Source organism: Papilio xuthus, unplaced genomic scaffold (genome assembly GCF_000836235.2).
Source record: "Papilio xuthus unplaced genomic scaffold, Pxut_1.1 DF827777.1, whole genome shotgun sequence".
In the NCBI taxonomy this organism is placed as follows: Eukaryota; Metazoa; Arthropoda; class Insecta; order Lepidoptera; family Papilionidae; genus Papilio; species Papilio xuthus.
Window position 1 is genome coordinate 5,520,951 of NW_013530872.1, and position 20,475 is coordinate 5,541,425.

General features: G+C 35.1%; 3 protein-coding genes across 3 annotated transcripts in view; 1 reads left to right on the forward strand and 2 right to left on the reverse strand.

Moving 5' to 3' along the window:
* The window catches only part of S6KL (ribosomal protein S6 kinase like), a 44,527-nt gene that overhangs the window by 20,632 nt on the left and 3,420 nt on the right, over nt 1-20,475 (reverse strand). Inside the window, exons 6-7 of the mRNA XM_013309002.1 lie at nt 19,696-19,854; nt 14,986-15,074 (exon numbers count right to left, since the gene is read on the reverse strand). Coding sequence (XP_013164456.1) covers nt 14,986-15,074; nt 19,696-19,854 — 248 coding nt within the window. The remainder of the gene's footprint in view (nt 1-14,985; nt 15,075-19,695; nt 19,855-20,475) is intronic.
* LOC106115755 (bangles and beads) lies at nt 3,782-14,233 on the forward strand. The gene is made up of 2 exons (XM_013309259.1): nt 3,782-4,021; nt 12,747-14,233. Exons 1-2 carry the CDS (start codon nt 3,810-3,812, stop codon nt 13,960-13,962), a joined length of 1,428 nt encoding a protein of 475 aa, XP_013164713.1. The 5' UTR covers nt 3,782-3,809; the 3' UTR covers nt 13,963-14,233.
* Atg101 (autophagy-related protein 101) lies at nt 16,475-19,578 on the reverse strand. Its single transcript, XM_013309260.1, has one exon. It carries the CDS (start codon nt 19,434-19,436, stop codon nt 18,777-18,779), a length of 660 nt encoding a protein of 219 aa, XP_013164714.1. The 5' UTR covers nt 19,437-19,578; the 3' UTR covers nt 16,475-18,776.

The following is a 20,475-nucleotide window of genomic DNA, read 5'->3' on the forward strand; positions in this document are numbered from 1 at the left end:
AGCCCCTTGGTAGGGGCTCGACTCGTGTAGGGAGGGGTCATATCTTAGACCCCTCCCATCACCCTATGATGAAACCCTCCTCCGAACACGAGAGGAGGGCCATCCGCCACAATCGGTGCGACAGGTCCCCCGACCCGTCGCGCGTGGCTCTCTCTAACTAATTAGCCTGTAGGGCCGCGGCGTACCTCGCACGCCGGCGGCCCCTCACTGGAGCCCTGCGGGGCGGCAGCGTCTCGTTGGCGAGTTCGCGCTCCCGCAGGGCCTCAACTAGCGTTTATGTTAATGCGTCTATGTTTTATTTTATGTATCTCACTTAATATTAATTTAGTTTTGCGTATCTAAGCAATTTTATTTTTATTTCGTTTTTATTTAATTCTTATAGTTTCCTACATAATGGTGTATTTGAACTTGGAATCGAAGCAGACGATTTTTATAGACCATGATCATCAATTAAAATAATTACTAAAATGTTTGCATTTAATTCGTTTTTCTTGAATTTAAAGCTAACATCGTTCGTAACTGCCAGATATAATTATAGGTTATCGTTGATGCGCTAAGAGTTTGTTTTTTACATATTCATAAAAATTAATCAAGTGGTCGTTTACAATAAAACTTATAAGGTTTTTAATCTGTGAAAATATTGGACGTTTGTCAGTGACCCATAAGGTCAAAGAGTACAAGGCAAATTATTAGAAGTCAAGTGCCCTACTATTGCCAACATTGAAAATGTATTGTGTCAAGAACAGGTCTTTGTGTCATCAAATTTCATCAGCACTATCATTATTTTCACCATTTTATTAACAATAACATCTAAGCAGTTTAAAACATTTCGAAATCTAGACTACGCTGAAAAGAATAGACATGTTTTTTTTTACTTTAGGTGGCAAACGAGCCAGCGGTCTCCTGAATTCGCAGAAATGGCGAAGCGACCGCTGCATATAGACAGCTGCTATTGCGGTTGCGTGGCCCTACCTTTAATCTAAGGAACAGAAGACGCACAGAAATAGAATATTTCCTTTTTCCTATGCTTGTTCTCCTCCATTAAATCCACTTCCCCTTCTCAACCTTTCCTTATAGTGGAAAAGAAAAAAGGACTAAAATTAAGCCGTATTTAGTCGTAACATTTATCAGTTTATCATTATAACAGCAGTTTTTATTTACATACATCATTAAATAATTAATTCTGTTTACTACAAGAAAATGCTCCCGTAATTATTATTTATCATTAGTAGCTATAAGTTATGCACTTAAGTTACTATCTAAACAAGTTATCGTATCCAACTTGTTCGATAAGTTGCCTCCACTTTGACAAAGTAGCTATTACGAAGAAGCGATGCAAAGTTTCCTAGCGTTATTTACCGACTTATACGTGCATGAGTCGAGTCTATGATTAGATCTTTAAGCTATCTATTTCCAGCATCGGTAGAAATGCAAGGCTTCTCAGTTGACGCGTAATTTAATAAACTACGTAATCATAAATAAGTATACTATAAAAGTGTCTATTGATACAGGGTGACCCATCTTATAACTTATCGTTCGGAATTCAAGATTTTTATATAAAATAACATACTCTTTTATCAATAAATCAATTTGTAAATTTATTCGAATACAATATAGTTGTTATCACTTATAGGGCGTTCACCTGATCACTAGTAATGTGCCCTGCCCATAACATAGGCCTTGGACTTTATAATACAAAATCCTTCGCATCTTGTTTCGATCTTCACCTTGACACATAAGATAAGGCTCACTAATGTTAGCAGTATTGCCTAGCGGCTAACATACTCTTTCCCGTCATCAGGGTGAAGGTTGTATGCGAGATTTGTTATTTAATATCCTACAGGCATGACTTTATTAAAATCTCGCCCAAGTTTTTATATTAAACTTGAACTAAAGTCTCCTAATGTAAAAGAATACGATTTGTTTCAATCAAGATACAATATTTTTTTTTATTCTTATCATTATTACTAGAAATACCAATTTAATGTCTTGACATGAAGATGTGACTTAAATTTGACATCATCATCAGTTCACTATACGTCCCCACCGAGGGCCTCGGAGCTTACCCTAAGTTAAGGGTTAATCACCCTATATATAGTCAACCACGCTGGCCAAGTGCGGGTTGGTTGACTTCACACATATCTTTGAATTTCTTTTTAGATATGTGCAGGTTGCATGACGATTTTTTCCTTCATCATAAGAACGTCGTATAAATGTACATATGTAAATTGGAAATCGAAAAACACATTAGTACATGGCGAGATTCGAACCCAGGACTTGCAGATTGAAGTCAAGTGCTTGACCCCTGAGCCACCGATGCTCCTCGAAATTTGACATACAGATACGAAACTATATTATTATAAGTTATAAGAGATTGAAACTTTGAAATATTTAAATCGACTTTCACGTAATAGTCTGAGAGCAAGGTCAAACAGTATTTATCTATTTTATTATAACACTTAGCGTACTTACGACATCAGACTTAAAGTGATGATTTAGATTATAATCTATAGGCCTTATTTCACTTATCCAAATGTACTCTAAACATTACAGATAATATAAAACGAAGGTTAAATTTGACTGTCCTAAAAATCTCTACATCTACGATTTTCAAACGGTTTTCTTAATAAAAACGGTAAATTATAATAAGTTTTTTGACCTATCAACGAAATGGTTTTGTTTTATAGAAATATGTCCTCGTAAAGGCTTGGCCGTTTTTTCGTTACAGAAATAGAAGTAAATTAACCTGAATAAAAATAAATCAAAAAATCCCGACTGACCGACGCTCTAACCACATGTAATAATTTCTTGTTCTATAATATACTTGAAAAAATTGTAAAACTGTTGTACAATGTAAAAAAAGATATGACAAGTGAGATTGGAATATTTTTCATTAATTTAGAATTTAACTTCCTACGACCATTACATATATTTTGTGCCTCTATGTACTATCACACTGGGGATGAAGGCAGCACTCATCCAAATCCATTCAGTTTTTTAAGCTCAAGTCAGCCCACAAAGGCATTATATAAACGTAACTTTGAAGAAAGGCGTAAAGATGCTTGATTGATTTTGACTAATTACATAACCTTGTGCTTAAAGAAGCAAAATTGTATGAGTGCGTGTGTGTGTGTGTTTGAAAAAGTGCATTTAGATGTTAAACTTGACCATAAAAAATAAACATATAAGATAAATGTAATAACAATAAAATTCTCATTATTTATTTTTTATAATTCACATAAACGCCAATACAAGTAAAATAACATTTCGCGCTCCACTAACCGGTGTTCGTATGTATCATATAATGGTTAAATACATACCTTCGAAGATCAAGAGTAAATATTTTGAAACAATTTGAATTTTAAACTTTGGAAATTTCCATCCACTCGATTAACGGGAACATAAACAAAACCAAATCACCTAATGGCTGTATCGAATAGACGATATTTATCTCGTCCTAACTTTAAAATAAAACTACGATAGAATTTATTTTTTTATCTTTTTATCTCTAAAGATATTTATTACATACTTACATTTTTATATGTTTTAATTATTTATGAATACCAATGAAATTTTACGTTGCTACTTATTAAACCTTAACATGTTTACTATTAAAAAAAATATTATAATTTTATAGAAATTGTCATAACAAACCAAATACACGATGCATAAATAATCTATATTCCATTGTATTTCAATTATCTTTAAATTAAAAAAAAAGAAAAAAAGAAACGGTAAAATTTAAATTTGGAATAAAGTTGAAAACAAAGATGGCCACAAAGCTACAGAGAGAAGCTCGTAATGTGGAGATGGATGTAAAGACTTGCAACGGCAGTGGTCGCGTCTCCGAATCCCACCGCCTATATAAACACAGCGCATTATCAAACCAACACCAATACATTGCCGACCGTCACAGCGCTAGCATATTAACCAATAACCCGATAACAGTTATATTTTTTTTAACTCGTGTAAGTGGTTATTCCTTCGACGCTTCCTCAAATTGCAAGGATCTTAACTTCAGGTAAGCCAAAAAAAAGTAGAAATTTCTTAAAGATAATTTTTTCAACGTAATTTTATTTTTCCATAAAAATTTAAGTTCTACGTAAATATTTTATACATCCCATAAGTTTATTTATATTAAACTTTGTTTATAAATTTAAATAATGCTTGAAATAGACCAAATAACAAAGTAAATTAGTGAAGCTTGATCGATTGACAATATACATACATTGTCCGTGTGTGCATACAAATAAAAGACCTTCATATCCTTCACGGTAGGACGGATAACCAGATTCTGGTGCCTGGGACAAAGGCCTAACGTTAAGGCAATACCTATAGATTGTAACAACCCAGATATAATATAAAAAGTTAAGTTAAATTAAGCTGTGGTATATAAAACATTAATTATTGATAAATTTACTAGAAAATAAGAATGAAAAATACTAACGTAAATTTAACGGATGACTGCGTGCAATCACAATATGAAGAAATTTTAATAAAATTATTCTTAAAATATTATCTTTTTAACATGACAACTTTGTTTTAAGCTCCGATAACTTTTTTCTTAAATTGAAAAAGCTTGTTTTCGGATAGATAGATCGATGATAATTGTTTTATAGCCTATAGGATTATCTATGGATAATATTTGTCAAGGTCTTGCAAGTAGGCGAAGCAACAGGTTTATTGAATTTAACCGTTCACCTTACTTAGAAATATTTACCCTTAATTGTATATATAAACATAGCATTAAATTTAAATAAATAGTATAAGGTAAATATAAAAGATGCGACTAGTAAATGCATTGATTAATACCTCTTTTGTTTGCCTACTTACTAATGGTGAAGTTAATAAGAAAGGAATAATTACTTGTAGTTATTTAAATGTCTAAATAGTCATAATAATAAATAATTGGAAACATAAGAGTTGTTTTGTTCTTTGCAATATCAATAGGGATCTACGGAATAAGAAGTTGTAGATTACATACTAAAGTGTTAATCTGATAATTTATCATTTTGGTGTTACTCAGTCAATCAAAGAAAGGTACGTAAAAGTTAGGTTGAAACTGTTTATATCGCAAAACGATTAGGCAGTAACGTTATTATATTAAATTTGCCGTAAATTTACTTTATCGACAATCGTTTAAAAAATAATAAGTACATTGGTTACGCTGGTCATTAAAATGTAGCAGTAATGTGAGCTAAAGCGAAACATAACAATGATAAAAAAAATCGCCAGCACACCTCCCAGTTTATCGCACGAAGGATAAGAAAAACTAATAATGTCCATGACTCAGCCCTGCCTGAGCTATATAATTTAGATCGAGATAAAAAAAAAGATGTAGCTTTTGTTGCAAAAGAGCGCCATAATCGTCCGCCGGGCAAACAAAAGCATCACATGATGTAGAAATCAATCATAAAGTCTGACAGGAGCGATCCCTGTGTTACCAGATTTTAAATACTGATTTTGATCTATACCTCTCAATTTGAAAAGGTTTTAGTGCAAAATCCTAGTATTTAAAAGTATTTTTGAATACTTAAACAAAACAAATAAAAATATAAGATTAAAAGATAAATGATTTTCTCAGTTACAAAAACTTTGGAAAATTTTGATTTGAACAGTTCATAATTTCGTATTACAATGCCCTTAATAGAATAAAATAATGTGGCGACACTTGCCGCGTACAATCTCCAGCAAATTGTAGGTAAGGCTCGTGTAATGTGATTTACGCAGTATCTTACAAGCGCAAATTCGCAATATTATAATAGAATAAAATTCCTCAACATTACAACATTTATATTATTAAAGGAAAAATTACACTTTTAACAACAATAAATTCCAGCTTTATACCTTCACGCGTTTTTAAGAAAAAAGGGTCTTGACAGACAGATGGACGGACAACAAAGTGGTCCTATAAGGGTTCCGTTTTTTTCCTATGAGGTACGGATCTTATAAGTAGTTTAAGAACTTTTAAATAGGTATAACGAAATAAATAAATCTCAAGTAGCATTATTCTCAGCGGCAAAGTAAGGAAAATGCTTACAAATAAGTCGATACCATCGGATATAAAAGTCTATTTTTTGTGACTTTAAACAAATATATTGGAATTCAATAAAATATTTCAGTTTCAATATAATAAACGAGAAAAACAGCACTTTTTCGTTTACCCGAAACATTCGAAGCGACGAAAGAATTGTATTAACTCAAGGTAACCTTCCGAAGGGGACAATGGTCCATTATTATGATTTTTACGGATCACGGATATTTAGTCAAGTCTGTAACTGAGATTCACACAATAAACACTTTCCGACAGCCAAGGACAAACAGCCGAACAATACGTTAGCTAAAGAAAATCCACAGAATTAGACATGCCACTGAGTTAAAAATAAGTTCGGACGAAAGAAGTAAATGGTTTTGTACGCCAACAACAACAATGTAGGTAATAGTTTTTAAATCTGACATAATATATTTAATCTTTGAATATGAAGAATTTAAGCCCTTCGATAAGTAACAAATACCTTGTACTTACATGTTCAAATTGCAAAAAATATGCCTAAGTATTGAAAAATTAAAAGTTGTAGATTCAGATTATTTGTCTTGCAGTTTAAACCAAAGAAAATAATCAATTACATAAAAAAGTACATAAAATAAGCAATACAATTGAATAGGCATGAAATATTTTTTACAATTAAATTTAAATATTCACATGCGAAATCGCGTGAAGCCTTGAACAGAAATTGTTAATAGATATAAAATTTTTCCGACTTAAACTGTTGAACCTGCGTTTGTGTACGCAAGCAAGAGAACCTTGGCAATTATTAGAAGGGCTTGCCGTTTTCACATTAATTGATATAGCATACTTTGTTAGTAAAATCTACGATACTGTTAAAACTACATTTTCAAACAACGACATTTTTGTTTTGGGTTATCACAAAAGTACATTGAATTAAAAAGTAAGGAGTATATGCTTCTAATAGTAATTACTTACGCATTAATTCTAGGACTATTTGTAACCATAAAGTCATGCAAATACTGTTAATTTAAATAAATGTATTTTCCTTATTTCATCATATACAAAGAAGAAACAATAGATGTACTAAACTTTAACAAATATGGAATAAAAGTGTACCAAATATAAACTTATATACCGAAGGAAATCATTTTAAAATCAATCAAAACAAGAAGTCAACCTAATAGTTATGTCAGCGTGTAAACGAAATATTATCCAATCGGCATCAATATTTATATAAGTAAAGTCGAAGCGAGTTCTGATCGAAACGGGTACATTTTGTTGACATTTACACCGGGCGGGCTGACCGGTGCCGTTACACTCTTCCGCTGGCATTGACCTAAGATATGCACCAACTGAGATGCTCACTCACTCACCTCGTATATTATATTTCGAAATGCAACCTGTTGTATAATCTGGCTTACGACACTCATAAGCTTTAATGCTTTAAACATATTACACGTCAACTTACGGAATCATATTAAATGAGTATCGAACCTCTTACTGTATTTATAATCTGTGTTAATATTATAATGCAAGATTGTTTTTATTTAATTATTGCAGACGTCTCTACTTAATCATGTCACTACAAGCAATTCATCTGTTTAGTACAATGACTAGACTTTGACTTGACTTGCCATGACTTATTTATCATGGCTACCACAAATTCTCTACTCTCCTTAATAATATTTCAATCCTTAAATATAAATCTAAAACATAATAATTCTATCGAGCTATAATTGTTGAAAAGTGGTAATAAATCCAATGAAATTAAATTCATTGCTTCTTACAAACAATCTTTCGTAATTTTAAATTATTTCACGTATCTTATAATAGCATTTTCTTAATTTTAACTGCCGCATATAAATTTTCATTGGTATTCGTCTCAATAGACCGGTTGTGCGATGGAGCAATCTGAATCTTTGTATTACTTTTGATGTAACAGATTTCATGACCACTTCATATTTATGTAATGGAATTTGGAATTAGAATTATCATAACAACTCTGTTATTCATTGGCACACTTAGTAAATTATAGGGATATATCCCTCCTTTCACAATTTATCTTAGAAGAAAAATTGCAAAAGATTCTAATAGTATTGTAATACACTAGTATGATTCGAGATAAACTCGAGTTTGCGCTTGATTTAAGTCGATATCTGCAGTCAACAACTATATTGCCTTATTCAGTTCAGACTAATCCATTTGTTCAGATCAAAGCCTCACAATCAGCACATTTGTGGATACCGTTTTAATCTGTATAAAAAAAATTACCGATAAATAAATACCATAAGTAAACATGGGTGTCGTGTAATTTAATCCATTTACAATGTTTTCTGTAACGACTGTTATTTTATCGTTTATTTTCAAATCGGTCCTTTATTGGGTGCGTCATTGGTCTGGTGAAACCCGTTATTCGATTGCATTGTGCAACGTTCCAACGTCGCTCAGCAGGCTCATTGTCCACAGACATTGCTTCCACTGCCTATCCTATTATCTCACAATGAATACATCAAACTGCCTATTGACGACATTTGACTCTCGTGTAACATACTTACTTTCAATTTCAAGGACTGTGTTTTAATATTAACAAACAGGACGAGGTTAGCTTTTAAACTTTTATCTGCTGCCAAATTTGAATGATAATAATTTGCGGATTATGACCTATGATAATCTGATCAAATTACCTAAAAGCCTATGATAATTGTAGCGTCTCCAATATAACGTAAAAAAACACGAAAAACGGCACTAAGCCATACGAAATTAATCAATTTATTTGAAAATAGAGAACATGTAAAGAAGTAGCGAAGACGCCAGTCTCATTTTAAGGAGTATAACCGTGAATTAACAAAAACTTGTCTGGCAGATCTAGACGGCCGCATCTTAAAGACCCACAGGCCGGTGTGTCACCTGAATTTTAATGTCTGGTTGTGACCAATTTAATGTGAGTTACAATGTAATAAACAATTGCACGTATTCCAACGTCGCCTGAGGCGTGACCACATGAATGAATGAACAAAACTTAGTAACGCCATTCGCGGGAACAGTGATAGATGGAAATTAAACTCGTTTGACACATGACACTGACATTTGCGAGTTTTATTTTTTTTTGTAAAGAAAAAAATGCAACATGGAATAAAGGTGCATATAAATAGTTAAACATTTATCAAAGTATAAAAGGTCAATTTAAAAATATAAAGTCATGATTAGACACGGACTTGTAGGCAGGGGCGACACGATGCACTATTGCAGCACAAAACTTTTAAATGTCATTTGTGGAAACTCTAGAGAACTTATCTTTATCTTTCGTCTGAAAAAGTAGGAAAGACTGTATGATATATATTATTTTGTAATTAGACTGGTTGACAGTTGATTAATAACAAATGAATAATTGTGGTTCATTGCAGTATTTTTATAATCTCATTCTTAATAAATAATTTCCAACAGTGCTAAAGAAAAAAAACCGATAGCCAGATTTATATGGATGTCGTTTAGATATGTCGCATTGTGAGTAGCATAATAAAGTTTACTTTAAGAGAAACATAATGATAATCGTGATCATGAGATTTAAAGAATTGTTTAAAACACAGCAAATAAATATGGGAACAAATTGTCTCAGAGTACGTGATACCAATGTAAACACGAGTTATGGCGTTGTTACTCCGACACATGCTGCGCAGAATAACTTCGTCCGAGACGTGGTAAAGTAATTGCACCATCGAATAGTCACGATTCGCCATCATTATGCTGCGGATGAGGTCTCTTGAATCTAAAGGACGATACCGATGTTCTGAGAAACGATTGAGTTAATTTCAAAACAAGCTACGATTGCCATCTCCGTGCATTTTATTGCTTTGAATGAGTCGTTAAAAATAATTTTACTTAAGATAACTCATGTTTACTTGATTGTTCGTTATCATAGCAGGTGAATATATTTTATATCTTCATTTATAAGAATATGAAACTTAACATTTGGATTTCGTTAAAAAACTGCAAAAGTAAGAATGGCCTCATTTGACAGTTTTAGCCGTAAATAGAAAATAAACTTGTATTGTCCTTTCCATGGAAAGAGAGCAGAGATAATAATGGCGATTTTACACTTAGTTATGATGATTTTTAAATAATTTATTGCCTAATTCAACAATTGGTCTGGCAGACTGGAAACTGTGGAATTAGTTTTGACTCTTTACAGTGGATTTTTTTTAGTCTATTACATGATTTTAGTGCTTATAGTCTGCTTTCGTTAGTTTCTAGATCCATTTAACAATAGCAATAAGTTACGTGGTTTTTATAACACGGGCCTTGCAAAATTTGATCTCACAACGATATTGCGACAATATTCAAACGACACGGTTCAACGCTGATATTTGCGTAATGCACACATTTGTTTCTTAGTTTCATTTGACCGTAACCGATACAACTGTAACAATTACGTACTTTAGGAGAGAAAATTATTATAAAATATAATCAGATCACGGTTAAGGTTACATTTCAATAAAAAAAATGAAACATTGTTTTTGTATTCATTGAATCATCAAGACACTTTCATATCTTTTTGGACTCGAGGGCAGATAGAGAAAGCTTTCGCGTTTAAAGTACCACTTTTGTAGTCGTAATATCTAGAACAGTCTAGACCCAAATAGTAACGCGTCAGTGGCGCATTGTTAGCGCTTCACCTTACCGGATCGATATCTGCCCTTCTAGGATCGATCCCCGCCGTGTATACCAATCCGGCGTTGGCGTCAACCCTAACTTGGGTAGGCTAGAAGCCTCTTGGTGGGGATTATAAATGCTAATTATGACGATTTGACCCGATTGAATAAAATGATGATCCGGTGCTAATATGAAAGTCGATACATAATCAATCGAAATTGTCACAAAAACGATACATGGTGCTTGTATTGAGGAGCATCGCGTCACGTGGAAAAGCACCACACAAGTATTAACAGCCGCCGCCGGCATATTTTTTGATTGGCACAATGAGCTGGGCATGCGCTGCTTCAATTGGAAGATTGGCCGCTGTGTGGGAAGGCGACAATCCTTGCCCTCAGCCGCGCCGAGGATATCCTTCCAGAAAATAACTCGCGAACAATCTTTTATATCAACCTTATCCGTTTTGCAACTAACATCGCGCCGCTTTGACATAAATATTACATATGAATAAAACATTAATTTTGTACCAATCAGGATAGCGATGAGGAGTAGATGGCAAAAGAGTTGAAATAAACGACTACCATATTTTACGGTATTGTGGTAGTTTCCTTTTAACTTTCCTCCAAAGGGCTAAAGCACTCAAATCGATCATAGTTAATAAATGTTCTAGCTGAAAACATATCAAAAGTTTTCAAGAGCCAGTTCTACAGCATTTCATTTGTCTTATTAAATCGAAATAGGTTCGCTGTAAAATTGGATCTTTTTTATCTCTGGCGCCGTTTTGTTCGAGCCAGATGCATAAAAAATGTAAAAGACATTTATTACATGTAGAAACAGGTCGAGCGTAATAACAGGTAACAATCGTGCAAGACCAGGGTTACGAAAGTCATTATGTACTTATTTGGAGCCATTGATTACGGCGGATAAAAACCTGTAAATAACATCCAGCTCATCTGATATATGAGTTTAATGCACTCTTTTGGCTTTTGATATTTTTATAATAGACTAATTTTAATTAAAAACAATTGAAATGTTAGGTCCACTACACAAAGTATATGTAGTCAAGAAAAAAGTCCTCGTAGTTCCAGATAAGATAGGTGTGCTTTGCTGGAACTGATTTGTTTCATACATCATGTACTTACGGATCTTAGAATGAATCACAGCACGCATGCGATGCCATCTATTGTGCATTCTGGTTGCCGATTCTATTCAATGAGCCGATTACAATTCAGGTAACGTTCCTCACTCGTCTGGCCGGATCATCCATATTACCGACGCGCGTTTCGCATCCTGCCAACCAAGCACGCGCTAGGAAGTGTCCATCTTGTGTGAAGTCACAGACCGTCTTCTGTTTTTATTAATCTATGACAAAACTTTTCTAGAATAAATCATATCAAAATAATCGACGAATTCTGATAAACGCCTCGAACCTCAACTACATGGTTTACATTGTAAATCCTTACTAAAGGCAGTTTCTAATATGAAAATGAATGTAAATAGTCGTAATAATAGTAAAAAACGTAGGTAATATAAGGTAATTTATAGCCCGAAGTATAATCTAATCTATTTGTGGATCGACGCCAAACCGCATTCCAGTAGGAGCTGGGATATCGCGTTAAAGCCTCCCCGGTCGCCCGCTATAAATAGACCGATCGAGTCCTTCGACCGGCCACCTTAATGTATTGCACGAGACACCTTGCATTAACACAAAAGGCACATTATTCCATAAAGAGCAAGTAGTATTTATTTGAAAAAATTTCCATTCCTTGGCATTCTATTATTCTCGTGTGAAATAACGATGCATACTCAAATGGCAAATTATAGAAGTTGCAGCAACAATAGCGTGCATCCTATTTATTTAAATTATGTTCAATTCTATTCAAGTGACAGATGGGGGGTACCCTCATCGGATGCCCTTAGGTGATTCAGCCTTAATTGGAAAATTGCTGTAAAACATCGAAGCCGGCCAGCGACTCGTAACATTGGCCTTACTGCGTTCATAGTTCACTAGCATACGATAAATATATGACAAAATTTATTACATTCCACGCCCAATAAACTCATGGCAATTTCATTTTGTTTACAGGATGAAGGTCTTAATATTCTGCATGGCCATTGCGGCTGTGACGCTGGCGATGCCGGTCGCTGAGGAAAAACCTGTGACGCCTGTTGCAGCTGAACCAGTCCCAGTATCTAAAACTGATGAAGTACAACCTCAAGTAAAAGCTGACGCTGTGGTTGTTGAAGAGAAAAAGCCTGAACAAACAGTAGAAACTAAAGAGTCTGAAAAACCACAAGAACCCGAAGCCAAGAGTGCTCCCGTCGAGCCGAAACCTGAAGATGTCAAGCCAGAAGCTGCTGTTCCAGCAGCTGTGGTTCCAGATGTTAAAGTTGAAGCTCCTCAACCTAAATCAGCAGCGCCTGTTGATGCAGAGTCTGATGTTAAGCCAGTAGAGAAACAATCTGAAAAAGCCGTGCCTGAAGAAAAAAAAGATGAACCTCAAATAAAATCGGTAGTTGTTGAGGAAGTTAAACCGGCAACTGAAGCTAAGGTTGATGAAGTCAAAGAGGAACCATCTGTGCCTGCACCTAAATCTGCCTTACCCGAGGAAGCAATTGATGTCGTAGCAGCTGTCAAAAATCCCGCTGCTGTTGCTGATGAAATTGTCGCCATCTCTTCTCCTGAAAAGCCCGAATTAGCAGTCCCAGCCACAAAGAGTGCCGAACCCATTTCCGATGAAAAGAAAGAAGAACTTCCCGTTCCAGCACTAAAAACTAGCCTTGCTGAAGAGAGCAAGCCATCGGAATCTAAAATAGAGGAAAAACCAGAAAATGTTGAGGTTCCAGCCCCAGCACCTGTTGTAAAAGCAGCACCAGTTGAGGTCAAATCTGACGATGCCAAATCAGCTTCCGTCGATGATTCATTACGAGTAGTTCGCGACACCGTTGACGACAAAAAAGCTGTTGCATCACCCGCTGCAGAAGACAAACCGGCTGAACCATCAGCGGCAGTAGAGGCACCAAAAGAAAGCGAGGAAGAAAAGAAACAAGAACCTAAGGCGGTCGAAGCTGTCGTAGCGAGCGAGCCAGCGAAGGAAACACCCATCGCAGAGGCTGCAGTAGTTGCGCCGAAACCTAGTGAGGCGGAATCCAAAGCTGTTAAGGATGAAGAGAAGCCTGTAGGCGACGCGCCAGCTGACAGCTCAGAGGAGAGCGCCGAGAGCAGTGAAAAGAAGGGTGACAGCGCGGAGTCGTCGGAGGAGGTTGCCGACAAAAAGGGGAACGAGGGATCCAAATCTTAAATTAGTGATATAAGCGTAGTTGGCGGTAGGCGTGAGTCGACAGTAAGCCTCGACACGCGCCTCCCGCCCGGCGAACCGCGTGCGAGCTGTCCCTCGTGGCAGCGATGGCGGTCGCCTACCCGCGTTCGTATGAACGCCACTCGACTATTCATTAGACCTAGAGACTTATTTAAATAGTTCAGCTGTAATTACCTACGTTGTAATTATAATTTCACGAAGTAAATTATCGAATTTCCGGTAATGTAAGAAATAAAGTACGTTTTTTAATTATAAGTCTTTTATTTTTATCATGTTATATTTTGGTTCATAATTAATGTGAAAAAAAGCTATTTCTCAACTATATCCACACATTTCAAAGTACGATATGATTTCTATTAATTTATTTCACAATATATATTATTCATAAAAGTCAATGTTTACCAACTATAAAAATATGAAATTCATTTCTTAGGAATGCATAACGAAATATATGCGTATTATTACATTTTAATATTTTATAATGGAAACAAGAATAACAATTTACACCGGGGCATATAAACGATCATTTTGCTGCGTGTGTAACATTTTATGAAGAAACAAATTTATCGGCAAATACAATATTTTTAAGCAATGGAGACGATTCTGTATTGCAATATGAATATTTAACTGGGGTCATACACATGATTTCTATGTAACGATCAGTAGGTTACGATAAAATTTTCATAATATAAAGTTAAGGAATTCATTAACGTCCACTTGCAATAACTTTTAATACATTTTCTAAATATTTTAAAAACTACTCAATCTTTTAATATAGAAGCAAAATTCATTTATGACGTAAATGTAGTGACAAAATTCTAACTTCCGCAAACAGAAGTGTTTTGTGGTATCTTTAGGTACATTTCTCGAAATACGTAACAATTCACCATTTCAATTGCATGTTCTCGATACAAATCATTCATGAAAAAAATAGTAAGATTCCTCTTTAATCTATAAGACATTTGACAATTTTTTGGACAACATACGTCATAAAATAGCACTTACCTCATCAGTCAACATCCTACAAGCAAGCACGCCCAACGACCACCAGTCCACAGCATGACCATACGGCTCCCGACTAAGAATTTCAGGGGCTACGGACAACGAGAAAGGACACACACTTAGTACTAAACTATGCTACCAAAACCATGCAATATAAACCGTAATTATATCTTATTAGTATACGACTGAAAACTACTAATAAATTTTTAAAAACGAACAAGCAAAACTGACTGTATTAAGACACAACGAAAAAGAATAGATCTACAATGAAACAAGGAAAATACATCGATTTATTGTACTTTCTGTCTGACTCCTGACTTCTCTTGTATATTAACGGACTCATGTCATATTAGTACTAAAAATGCGAAACTAATTTTTCAAACCATATCAATTCTTTTTAAAAGTAACGTAACCAAACAACAGCTACATTAAATTATACTATCAAAGAGTCAAACTGTAGTTAGTAATTTTACTGTCAAGAAATGCAGCAAATACATAAAATTGATGTGTTATTACGATACATTACATAACCGACACTAAGGGATTAGCATGAATAAAAACTGACAGCATCAATTGCTAACATCGGCTACAAGTGGTACATCCTGTTTGGGAACCACGAGTGTGAAATGTAATACATTTTTCAATCAACAATAACATACATAGCTAACATATGATTGTTTTGAAGCAATTGGTAGATAAAATAATCCTCGAAATAGAGGTACTTTACCCCAGTTTTGCTTATCTTCATTGTTTTCAATCTTTTCCATCATAGGGAACCACTAGACAGTAACATTTTTAGCTCTACTAGCGCCCCGGGGGAGATTTCTAAGGCTTACTCTCTTTCCAATAAGTTTGGAGGGAGGTAACAAGGTTACGGAAGATTGTGTAATTCGTAGACCTGTGGCGCCCCTTCTATTCAGCGCCCTGGGCGGTCGCCCAACCGCTCCCTACCCTAACGCCGACCCAGCCTATAGATGCTGCCACTTGGATTGTAAACATCAAGCTAAGTTAATATACTGACGTAGTTCTCTTCAGGAGAAAATTACTTTACTTCAACCCAGAGTAAGGGGAAATTACATATCAGAGATAGAACACGTTTTCATGCGTTTCACTCAATTTAGTCCAGAAGGCAGATAATCTATATATATAAAAAGTCGTGTTAGTTACACTATTTATAACTCAAGAATGGCTTTACCGATATGGTTAAAAATTGGTGAGGAGGTAGCTTAGAGCCAGGAGACGGACATAGGATACTATTTATTCATTTTTTTTCGAATTTATGCCTTGAAGAGTTGCTTTTTATTTAACTTACTAATATTATCAATGCGAATAATATTAAAGATGTGGATGGATGGATGGGTGCGCTACACTAATTAAGTTTTTTTATATATCCACGCGGACGGAGTCGCGGGCGACAGCTAGTTTATAATAAATTGAAATTAAAAACTATGTTAATACTTCATAATTTATTCACATATTTATAGTATAAATTATCACAAGACTAAGATTTTTTGCATTTTTTTTGAACTTATACATCACAACATATATCTCCCGTTACACTCATAAACTCTATTATAAAACAGCCATTATCAGACACATATATCAAAATCTTTTCAAATAAGGCAATATATAGTGCAATTAATATATAATATTTTACATTGTGCTCGATATAAAATAACTTTAAAACTTATAACGAGGCACGATACAGGTATTAAGATAGAATTAACATATATTGTCCTATCACCCGATTCGCCAGACTACAGGCGACGCGTCATCACATTAAGGTACTCACTGATATGAAAAAGACGAATTTATTCAAAAGTTTTTTATATAATAGGCCCTTAACTATTAAAGACTAACCGTGGGTTTCTAAATTCTAATAAAATATCCGTTTATATATATCATTATCATTGTGATATCAAAGATACAATACAGAGATTTTGGTGACAGAAACCAACAGTGAAACACTAAATGAGATACGAATAGATAGATAAAACAATTTTCTAACACTACTTGGGTGATACGATGCACAGGGAATCCAGCCCATATCTTGATTTCATAATCCAATAGTTGTTTATGATACTATGGTTCGAAGGATCTAAATATTAAGATATTTGTCTCATATAAATTCAATTAAAAATTGCAAAATATCGGTACACATAATTTGGTGAAACTTAAATCTGCGTACCTCTGTAAGTCAAGAGCGTTTTCTATATATATTTCATACGCATATTTCTTAATAAGGGCCTATCATATAACTTATTTAAAATAGTTAAGATATTTAGTATAGCTTTATAAATTTGAATGTTCCCGCAGTTGCATACGTACAGCCTCTTCTTTGGTGAATAAAACGCTGACAAATATAACTAGGAAATTGAGGAAAATCATTCCCTATCGAGATGAATCATACAACTAATTCTACAGTCACAAAATGAGGTAGGAAAGTAAATCAGAACATCAATTATGGATGGACTTTTATCATACAAATAATATTCAAGAGACCATAAGAATTGTACTTGGAAAATCTAAACATAAGACTGGAACGTGTATGCTTTCGTTTATTTCTTTTGCGGTTAAAGCAACATCGAATAATATAAAAAGGTTAATAAACTACATACTAATTTATAAATCGAGAAAAATACTCATCTCTAATTCTATGCACCGTTTTCTACTTTTAAAATTATTTATCTGAACACTATTTATAAAACACATTTATTCTTCACCGCTTTTATATCAATTTGAATTAAACATTAAATTTTATAAAGCTCTTAATATGTCAACCTTATCTACAAAGACAAATCTATATACTGTACAATATTTACATCTACATAAATATATAATTATACTGTTAGAAATCATTTTATTATATATTATTGATGTCATAATTAAACGTGAAACTTCAGTGTACTTTTTTAATGTGGCATCGAATTAGATATATCACAAACGAAGATTCATAAGACATATTAGACAAAAACGAAATAATAGTTTTGACTTGGCACGCCAAGAACGATGCGACACTTGCGCTTTACATGCCAACTCAACTGAATTGATTTAAATAATTAAAATCCCTGCTCCGTGCAGTTTGTCATAATAAATCTAGACACGCAAAAATGGCAGAAAACTCTAATATAGTGTACATAAATTATATCTGATCTATAACTACGACAGATTAAAAATTAATAACTGTTGCCTGTCAAATATTAAAAACACTAACTTAACATAGATAAGACAAATTAAATCTTAAATGATATAATGAGTGGACACATCAACCAGCTTCCGGAGCCAACGCTCTCAAATAATATTACAGCTAACGCTACAAGAAAACGAATATCACCAAATAAATACATCAATCAATAGACAAATAACACGAATTATTAGAAAATAATGAGTTAAAGTATAGACTAGTTATGATCGGACCTATTTCTCTCAGTCTACATACATATACATAATTTTGTGCTAAATAAGTACAATATTACTAAGATATCAAATACTAAATAATTCACACATTTCACGTTAATAAAAATATATAGTCAGAAAAACAACATAGGACTAATTATAATCTATTATTTACATAATTGCCACACTTTATTAACGATTGCACATTACATGTTATACCGTTACTTTAATATATATGACTACTCCATCGAACTTTACGAATGCGCTATAATTATATACGAGCAAAATAAAACTGCGAAGTATACGGTACTAATGGTTAATATCGACTTGGGAGATACGATGTTACACAACTCATAGGTCAACCACAACTCTATGAAAAAACATGGAGATGCAAGTAGTCACAAGGACAGAGTGTCTCGGATGAGTTTACGCACAGTATTCCCTACGGAGGTGGGCGGCGCGCCTGACAGATTGTATTGGATCTTGAAAAGGTAAGGCTGGATATCCGCGTACGATGTATCAAATATGAGGTCGGCATCGGAGCGGCTCGGCATCTTCGGCACGTACTCGTGTCGGTTGATGATCTCGGTTATGTGCACGATTTTATCTTGCAACATCTCGACGACGCTCTCGTGACGCGAGTGCATATCGTGGTCGTTGCGCGCCTCTGTGAGCTCGCAGCACACCGTCCACACTTCCCAGGGCACGCACTCGGGCTGGAAGGGCCAACGCGCGCGTCGCTTCTGGAAGAACTCTAGGCTGATGGAGCCTCGCGGCGGACACGAGCTCGCGGTGCGCAGCATATCAGAGAACTCGGAGATCTCCTTCTTGACGCAGCGTCCGAGCGCATCCGACTCGCAGCACACGTACGTGAAGTCTATGAAATCACAGTCCACGTCGATGTAACTGACGGTGCGGATCGAGTAGCTCTCCTCGTTATTGTAGGTGAACTTGCCGCTGGACCGGTGGAAGAGCACCGTGTGGAAGATGCTGGCCACCACCTCGTCCACCTGCCGGCCCTCCATGGACATTTCGAAGGAGATGCTGCGGGCGTTCATGTCGCCGGCGTCACTGGCGGGCCGCGCGCCTCGCCACTGACATAATCACCTCGCTCCGCGCCGCTAAGCACTGCCCGAGTACGTCTCGAGGGAAAAAGTGACGCGGCCGGCGGCGCACCGACCCATCTCACACTTAAACAATTCAACGAGTCAAATCCCACACTGAAAATGGAAAATGACCGTTTTAGTTATACCGTCGTACCTGTTATTTGTGTCCGAGAACAAGAAGATGAAAAAATTATTTGAAATAACAACTCACCCATATATTTAAGAGTGCCACAGAGTGTAGTCGTCCGCGAGCCGATAGACAGCCACTTCGAAAGGCCAAAGTCAACGAGTCGAATGTGGTACTCCGTGTCCAAAAGTATGTTCTCTGGCTTCAAATCTCGGTAGATAACACCCGCGTTGTGGAGAAAATCTGTAAACAATCCAAGAAAAGATGAACAAAAACATATATATTTAAGGAATGTGATTAGAAATTCCTTACATGGGATCATCGGGTGGGATTGTAGTCAAGCTTGGGCTTATAGTAAAAAAAAACATTACAACATTTACAAGAACAATATTAGGAGGTTAAAATTTTAAGACTATTTTTATGAAGCATAGTTGGTTTTTTTTTATAACAGAATGGGGCAAACGAGCAGCGGGAACACCGAGGTGTTCAACGACGCCCATGGACATCAGCAATACCAGAGGAACCGCAGATGCGTTGCGATGGTAACAAAATACTTATTATGTTTACGAATATGCGATTGCGTATGTCTTTGGGCAGGGGTAATTCGCTATTTCAGCGATTTCGTGTGACGACTCGCTTGTTTGCTACCTTATCATATAAAAAAAAACGAATAAAAACACTAAATAAAAATTGATTTTATTGTAACAGAAGGAATATGTGAACTTCAATTGTTTTAATATTATTAAATACTGAATTAGACAGGACCGAAGATAACGTCTGGCAACCTTGAAATACAGACATGTGATAACAAAACTTGTTTATTAAAATTACAAAGGAAAAGAATGTACATTTAAAGTTTAAAAT

Coding starts and splice junctions, on each gene's coding strand:
- LOC106115755 (XM_013309259.1), top strand. CDS start 3,810: ATGGATGTAAAGACTTGCAACGGCAGTGGTCGCGTCTCCGAATCCCAC. Junction 4,022..12,746: donor TGCAAGGATCTTAACTTCAG/GTAAGCCAAAAA, acceptor TTTTGTTTACAG/GATGAAGGTCTTAATATTCT.
- Atg101 (XM_013309260.1), bottom strand. CDS start 19,436: ATGAACGCCCGCAGCATCTCCTTCGAAATGTCCATGGAGGGCCGGCAG.